The sequence below is a fragment of the Haplochromis burtoni genome, unplaced genomic scaffold, assembly GCF_018398535.1.
Source record: "Haplochromis burtoni strain Fernald_Lab_line unplaced genomic scaffold, NCSU_Asbu1 Contig_153, whole genome shotgun sequence".
NCBI classification, from domain to species: domain Eukaryota; kingdom Metazoa; phylum Chordata; class Actinopteri; order Cichliformes; family Cichlidae; genus Haplochromis; species Haplochromis burtoni.
The window spans coordinates 239,682-248,439 of record NW_024582514.1 but is presented as its reverse complement, the minus strand read 5'-3'; the positions used below and the strand labels follow the sequence as shown (position 1 = coordinate 248,439).

Below are 8,758 nucleotides of genomic sequence, written 5' to 3'. Positions count from 1 at the left end.
TATATGTAGTGCCGACGTAGGACAGTTTTTCCAATTTCATTGTACTACTGTACTATGTATGACTGTGCAATGACAATAAAGAGTTATCTTATCTTATCTTATCTTAAATAAGTAAGTTTTATTGTACCTTTATGATCCTTGAAAAGGTACACACTATTACCTTGAAGTTCACTAATTAAAAACTGATAAATCTCAAGCGCACAAAGAGGAAACACACTGCGTTTGACCAGATCTGACCTCTGACTCATTATCTTCACAACTTATATGATCTCCATTTCTACTATTCTCACTGATGAGTCACCATCCTACTCAGGGATTAATTAGCACAATGCAAGGTACACTGACCTGCAATTAAAAGTGCAGGGGAGCTTTGATCTTATATAACAAGTATTCCATACATCTTCAGTAATTTTCAGTTGAAGGAATTAAGTGCTTGCACATGAAAAATGAAAATTTAAAATAATGTTGATCTCAATCAAGCAGGCATTGAAAAACGATTTTTCGAATGTTCATTGTTTTGTTTACTATTCGTTTGTCTTGTTAATCAGGCTGCTGCTGCTGCTGACTTAAAAAAAAACTTTAATGTTTGCAGTTGTTAAAATACAAGCTCATAATTATCCAATGGGATAATTAGATACATTAACAAACTGTTCAGGAGCAGATACGGGTGAGTAGGAAAGTGAGTGTGTGACAGCGAGTGAATCATTATCCCATCACCCCAGCTGGTGAGGATGTGACACTTTGCTTGATATCGCTGGAATGAAAAAATCTCTCTTCCAAGTCAAGAACAGAGCTACTCTCAGGGTTCAAAAGGACTGAACCACAACTAAATATAAGGTTCATTTGAGTGCAGGGTGTGCTTGTGTCACACTCCTGCTGAACGAATCCCGCTCTGCTCTGATGGACGAGCACAGAAAACAAATGCTGGCAAAGAAGGAAAGTGTACCCCGTAAAATGCTTTGAAAACTGAATTTTTTTAAGTGTTGCACAAAACGCCTACAGCGAAAATATTATCAGTATTGTGCACGTTGTTTCCTTGTCACGATTATTGAATATATTGCTTCCATCAAAGCAAATTATTAAGATGTGTCAAATCAATGTAAAGTTCAAGATTTGAAGGATGTTAATTCTAATAATTATAAGCATAATTATAAAAAGTTATATAAAGCATGTCTGGGAAAGGTTCTGGGAAACATATAGTAAGCATATACTATACAGCCAGAGACTGCTTTATTTGGTTGTAAAGGCAGAACAAATTTCTTGACTCCTCAGATCCAGTCCATGGGACTACATACTATATTCTAAAGATTTTAAAGATTTCTATTCAGTTGCAGACATCACTGTTATACCTGAACTTACACTCACCAGCCCCTTTGTTATGTACCTCTCTTCAACGGCTCTTAACTCTCTGCAAATGTCTAAGGAGCCAATCACAGGATAGCAACTCAGTTCATTTAGGCATGTAGACATGGTCAGTGCAAGTATGTAAAACGGAACATCAGAATGGTAAGAAAGGTAAGCATAACATCCTTGTTGTTGACAGACAGGCTGGTCTGATTATTTCAGAAGCTCCTGATCTGTTGGCATTTTCCTGCACAACCATGTGCAGAGTTTATAGTGAATGAGGTAAAGGAATTATCCAGACAGTGGCAGTTCTCTGGGTGAAAATGCTTTGAGATGATAGGAAGGCAACAGCAACTTAAATAACCATTTATTACAACCACGGTATGTCTCTGAACACACAACATGTTGAACCCTCAAGCAGATGGGCTTGAACGGTCTCTGGTCTGATGGGTCTCGAGCTATTCTGCAACATTAAGAGGATAGCCTCAGAATTTAGTATGAGCAACATGAATGCATGGCTCCATCCTGTCTATTATTAGCGGTTCATCCTGTTGATGGTCTACTGGTGTGGGGGGTATTTTCTTGGCACTTTAGGCCCCTTGGTACCATGTGAGCATCGTTTAAATGGTGAAACCTAACTATCCCTTTGTGACCACAGTGTACCAATCTGATCATTGCTTCTAGCAAACTAGCGGACCATGTCACAAAGCTCGAATCACCTCCTACTGGTTTCTTCTGCATGAGCTCCATGTACTTAGATGACCTCTACAGATCTCCATTCAACAGAGCTTTGGGGAATCTGCCTCATGGATATAAAACTGACAAATCTGCAGCTGTGAGTCTATATCATTGAAATTATTCTTAACTGTTATATATTCAACGGTTTTAAAAGCTACTGAAAATTTTAAATGTTTTACGTCATGATGAGAATTATGAATGTCATTATTGAAGCCCAACTTTGCACATACAGTATACCGTTTCCTAATGTAGTGGAGTATTATATTTACTTTGTTGTTTCCTGAACTATACTTGTGCCAGTTTCTCTAAGTTACCATTATGGGGAAAATAAAAATTACATATTAGCTGACTGACTTACTATATCATTTATTTGTTTTATTATTACTTCTTTTTTTAGTCTTTGCTCTCCTCTCTTGACTTCCCTATCATTCTAGTTTTTGTAGACCTTAACCATCTTCCCTCAGTCTGGTTCTGCCAGACTGGGTTGTGCTGCATAATATTTTAAGGTCTTTACCTTGGCACCATAATGAAATGGTTAGCAATGTCATTTTATACCATGGGTTTGTACCTCTTGGTCCGCTGTGTAGAGTTTGCATGTTCTCACGTGTCTGAAAACATATTAGGTTGATTCTAAATTAGCTGTTGGTGTGAACAGCTGTCAGCGTCTTTGTATTACACATGTTCAGGCTGTACCCTGCTCGTCGCCCAGCTAGGACTGACTCCAACATCCTGCAATTCTAGTTAGGTAAAAAATATGGATGGAATTCAACTAAAAAGCTTATTATGGCTAAAAACTTTGCATTCTCTGACGATTTGCACATTACGCCCGATGCAAATCACAGCTAGCATTAATTTGGAACTAAAGATTACAGTTTATATCTGACACCAACTCTCCTTAGCATTTGTTTTGTCTCCAACAACTTCTATTGAAATATGGTTGGGCTGAAACAACAGATGTTATTTTCTTCAACAGCCTATTTTTACTGCAGTAAAAACCAACAAACACTCATAATGTGCTCTTGGTTTATCTCTACCACATCTTTCGCATTTCACATAGTCATTATGTTTCTTTCCTGTTAATGGCACTGAATTGTGCATCTTCAGCGAGTAAAACTATAATGCATTAAGCATCATTGTCAGCAAGAAGGAAAAAAAACATTTCTACTGTCTCCCTGTCTCTCTCTCTCTCTCTCTTTCTTCTTTTTTAAATGAATGTGATATATTTTTTTATCCTGTTGTTTATGACCACAAAGGAATTGCATTTTTCTAAGCATGTAAGAGCTGTTGATTTGAAGTGCTGATTCTGAATCTTAATGAGTGGGACATAATGAGCCAGCAGCATGAGTTGTCTCAGCTGATGGTTTATTCAGCGTCTGCTGAACTGATGGGAAGGCTTTTGAGCCGATAGTGTTATTTTTCTCCATGCATACTTGCATTGCTAAGATCATTTTCATTTTTCAATTGTCCCACCAAACACAAAACACTGCATGTTACTGTCTGCAGAGTGGATGCAACATTTATTGAGATATTTCATAAAAATCACTTTTAACACCCTGGTACTAGGATGCAAGGTAAAAAATTCAACATCTACTCCAATATTCTAATAATTAGGAAAAAAAACACTTATGTATTCAAAGAGGAACACTGAAGCAAATTCTTTGAATAAGGCTCAGTTATACACTATTAACAATAAAATAAACTAGGCACAAAATTGTAATGTCTCAAGCAAGTAATTATCTGTGAGGTGAGTGAAGAAATAATTATGATAAAAGATGGTCTGCAGTGCATTTTCCCTCTGAATGTGCTCCACACATTTGATGAGGTGTTTGATTTCTGCGTCTGGGCATTCGTCTTGACTTGAAATGTGGGTTTATTAGTGCAGGAGTAACAAACCGTAAACCACAACCAGTTTTACTTGAGGGGTTGAAAAAAAAAAAAAATGAAACAAACTGTTTCAAGCCAACCGCTCTTCTTTACAAGCCAAGGTCACTGCATCGGCCAAATGTGGCTGGCAGTACATTTGCCGTCCTGCACTCATACCTCTAAAGACTTGTGTCCTCACGGTGTAAACCACAAGCTCATTCCCCTGAGAAAAAGCCTGGGTCAAGCTGATGATTACATCAGGGGGGCAGGCTTGCCAAGTGTTACTATCAGTGCCAAATGCTCTGCTCTTTCTCTCACACATACCAGATTTGTCTACATGCCCATTCAGGCTCTGTCCTCCATTCTATTGTGTGTCTGTGTGTGTTAAACACTCTAGCTCACTCAAAGCAAAACTATTTTAAACAGACATTTTTTACTACTGTTCTCAGATTCTGAAACCCCTTTATGCTGTGAGTCGGTCACAGTACAACTCAACGGAGATCAGTATATATAATATATATATATATTTGCAGCCCTGCGACAGACTGGTGACCTGTCCAGGGTGTATCCCGCCTCTCGCCCTATGACAGCTGGGATAGGCTCCAGCGCCCCCCGCGACCCTGAAAAGGATAAGCGGGAATGGATGGATAGATGGATGGATATATATTTGCACTGCCCTTCAAAAAAGGATTGAAAAAATCTGGAAATGGAGTTAAATTCAGAAGACTGTATTTCACTGCAGAATCCATTAGTGCACAGAAGACACATCACAATTTAGCTGCTCCAGGATGTCGTCACTTTAACACAAATATTCTTTTTCGGGAACATAAAATCTAAAATATATTCACAGAGTTGATTGCGTAAGAGCAAAACTAATTAAAACTCTGCACAGCTTCATTAAAGATGTAGAATATATATGAGCTCTATTTTGCTTTCATAGTACAGTTAATTAGTGTAATTAGGTTAATTTGGCATTGGTGTTTTGTTATTTTTTAATTCTTTAATACTAAAATTAAAATGTACCTTTTCAGTTGGTCATCATTTGCACCGTAATGATGTAGTAACCAATCATGTAATGTAATGTGAGAGATCTAGAGGAAACCAGACAAACTCGACCACACTTTTTAACCCGCCTGTTATGTTGGTTTCCAGGAACACCAATTATGTTCCTGGGTCAATTTGACCCGGTGCATGTTTACTCATCCAAAAGTGTCAGACACCCTGGCATTGATTATTTTACAATTTTCTTGTATAATTTAGATTTTTTTTTTTCCGTTTCCTTTAGTGATGCAGATGACATGTGACATCTCTTCTGTTCTGGGTCAATCTGACCCGCAACATAACAGGAGGCTGAGAACAGTAGACTGAGGACAGCATTCCTGGACCAACATGCAGCTTTGTTTTTGTAAAGAGATTTAAAAATCCTGCTCCTTGGTTTTCAGTTAAAACAAAGATGTAGAAGAATGATGCTGCATTTATATTTCAGCTCAGACATATAGCATCTGTCTCATCATCACATCCAGTTCATTTCATGACTCAGAAGTGGTAACAAAACAGATGTGTGACAGAGAATAAAGGTAAAAGAGAATCAAGATTTACCTGCCAGAAGATGGTATCGATTGTGCTGCCCAGAAAGCCTTCTCTTGTTTCAGATGAGAGGAGCTTGGGACCAAGAATCGTCATGAACTCCTCAAAATCAACCTGCCCGTCCCCTGATGGTGAAAGAGAGGACAGATTGTTGATCAATGACGAAGCACTCATGGCATTTGTCATCTAACAAACATCTAAAAATTTTCCCAATAATAAAATCCATCATCGTTAGTTGTTTTCTATCCTATAATGTGATTTCTTTTTCTTCTGTGAGCTGCAGATGCACAAAGGAAAGCAGTTATTAGTAAGCAGGAACCTGTGGAGCTGAAAAATCAAGTGCAGTTCATCTAATGGCCACTTGTGGCAGATATAGTAGAATAGAATAGAATAGAATAGAATAGAATAGAATAGAATAATCCTTTAATTGTCCCACAAGGGGAAATTTGGGTGTAACAGCAGCAAGAAGACACATATACAAACTAACAGTACACAAGACACAGAACAGAAACATACATAATTTTTACATATTTACATCAAGGACAAATACACATATTTACAGCCTGGTAGAAAAAATAAATTTTGATCTATGCAGCAACTTCCTTTTCATTAAAAAGCATGTGGAGGGTGCAGTTTTTACAGTTTAAATACAAAGTTAATTTATGCATTATTAAGAATGTGGCCAGTTTGACTGGCCTCTTGGAAAAAAGTGAATGTATAGACAGTCTTGAGGCCTCTGGGGATTCAAAAGGTTTCTACAATGTGTGGGAGAAAGTGTTGTTCCACCATAAACAGAATTCTGGATGCTGCGCTGTCTTCGCCCTATATTATTTGAGCCAGCATGCTTCAAATAACACAGTTCAATATGACATTTACTATTGAGATGAGACATAAGAAAAAAAACTGAGTTCTGACTAGATCTATAATGCAGACTGTGGAGCAGATCAAAGTTTGCAGCTACTTCATCACTCAAAACATGGAGTCCTGCAGTGAACATCAATTCCAGCAGCACTGATCTCAGATGCCTGCTGATAGTTGTTACAGCTACTGCCAGAACAAAGCATCAAAACTTTGAAGACGGGAACAATTCAAACAAACAGATCAGAGTTTTATATTGATCCAGCTGAATGCCCTTAAATGTATAGCCTTTTTTGTCTTATATAATGAAACCCCCAGCAGGGTTTGATTATCTTCCCTCTGTAGCGTTTGCCCGGTTTCATAGTTTCAGTGTTTAAATGACCCAAACCTACACTGACAATAGTTGCTGCACATTATAGGTCATGGGAATTGTGAAAAATGAGATGAGTTGGAAACAAAATCACCAAATCCCATAGAGAATTGCAGTCTCCGGATTTCAAATAAATTTGCTCACAGACACACTCTGAATTCAGTCCTATTGAACAAAGGCATGACATAAAACCTAAATAAAGAGAAAGTTGATTTTGAACAACAAAACACGTTGAATTCTTTGTCATCTTTGGTCTTTCAAAACCTAGTTTGTCTTTCTTTTCTTTTTTGTGTCCTGTGTTTCTCTGTCACTGTTGTAAACTAATTGCTCTTCTCTCTTCTTCCCACCTGCTCCTGCTTTATGTGCAGATGAGTATTGGGCCTTGTCAGTGGAAAGTTACTGATGCAGGACGCCTCTATCTGCCCCTACCACTCCCTTCAATAGCGACACCCACTCTGGAGGATGCTTGGCACAGTAACATGTCATTGACTTCTGCCCATACATATTCAGCAGGGCAAATGCAGGGCTACAGGCCAGATGAAGCAACATCAGGATTCGAGGATGTCAAGCTTGGAAGATGGATGGATGACAGTAGAGGTGAAGGTGGACTGGGTGAAAGGGTTCAAGGTAAGACAGGATGAAAAACAATCATGCATACATTTAGAACAGACTAGTATACACACATGTTATGGGAAGTTGTTTAAAGCGCCACTATTGTTTTTATACTAGGTAAGACTAAAGCATCTCAGGAAAAAAGACACCACCACCAATACCAAAGATGAATCATAATACTCCATATGCCATATTGTAACATGCACCTCCCACACAAGGTGCACTCTGCACTGCAGAGGCTGCAGCCCCCCTGGAGGTCCAGAGTGGAAATCAAGTGGGCAGAAAAAAATAAATGAATGAACGAATGATCAGCGAGTTAAATACCTGTTTGCGGCAATCCTAGGATATTTTCTGCTCTAGGGAATATGAAGAAGCTCCTCACAAAGCATGGGGGCATGAAGGAAACCGCTTCAGAATGAATAATTCTAAAGTAGCTCTGAAGTAATGACTAAAATAGCACTCCACTCAGCCACCTGCTTTCCCAGGAGTGACAGTCTGCATTTACTGGAACGAACTGATGGGCTTAAAGAATTAAAATAAAAGTTTTCCTTTATTTTCTTTTTTTAGAAGGTTATTTTCTTTTTAATGCTGTAAATAGTAAAAGAATGTGATAAAAAAGGAAAAAGGAGAATGTAAGCTGGGGAATAACTTGCATTAAATGGTTGTGTCAGCTGTTAATTAGCTGTTGAAGGCATTTGGGGCCATGTGAGATGCCCTGAGATGCCCGTACGATTGTGTCAATTTTATTTGAGGTCCAAGTAGGACAGACACTGTTAAACACACAAACCATAACACCTACAAACATTAAACCTTATGGAATAATCCAAAATCCTCCCCCTACTACTTTCAACTAGTACGCCTAAACTACTGAACATAGGTGGTAACTTTTCTTTTTTGACTGATATCTTTGAGAAATGTGGTTTAAATTAATTTGTCACTGAAATCTTTGCCTCTCTGTGTTTGCTCAATTTGTCTGTCATGCCAAAAATTGAACATTTTTAAAACTTTCCGCTCTCTTTTGACAGCTCCTCAGAAACCCATCAACTAAAAAGTGAGTTAAAGTGACTCTTAAGGATTTGCTGCATGGAAGGCAGATCGTGGACCCAAATGCAGAACTTGGCAGACAGAAAATAAACTCAAAATCCACCTTTAATGCTGATCACTCACAGGTAATCCAATTCACAGAGCAGGGAATCCAAAATGTACAAAAATCATAACACACAGGGCAAGGAAACAAACCGCAAAGAGGGATGACATGACAAAGGACAATAGGAGATAATATATACACAGATCAGGCATAACATTGTGACCACTAAAACAATAACAAAAGATGTCTCTTTATCATGGCTCTTGTTAACAGGTGGGTTATATTAGGAAGCATGTGAA

General features: G+C 38.3%; 1 protein-coding gene across 2 annotated transcripts in view; it reads right to left on the bottom strand.

Annotated features, from left to right (window-relative positions):
• The window catches only part of caln1 (calneuron 1), a 56,541-nt gene that overhangs the window by 26,540 nt on the left and 21,243 nt on the right, over nucleotides 1–8,758 (bottom strand). For both annotated transcript variants that reach the window (XM_014336895.2, XM_005932584.3), the window contains one exon: nucleotides 5,545–5,657. In XM_014336895.2, the coding sequence (XP_014192381.1) occupies nucleotides 5,545–5,657 (113 nt within the window). The remainder of the gene's footprint in view (nucleotides 1–5,544; nucleotides 5,658–8,758) is intronic.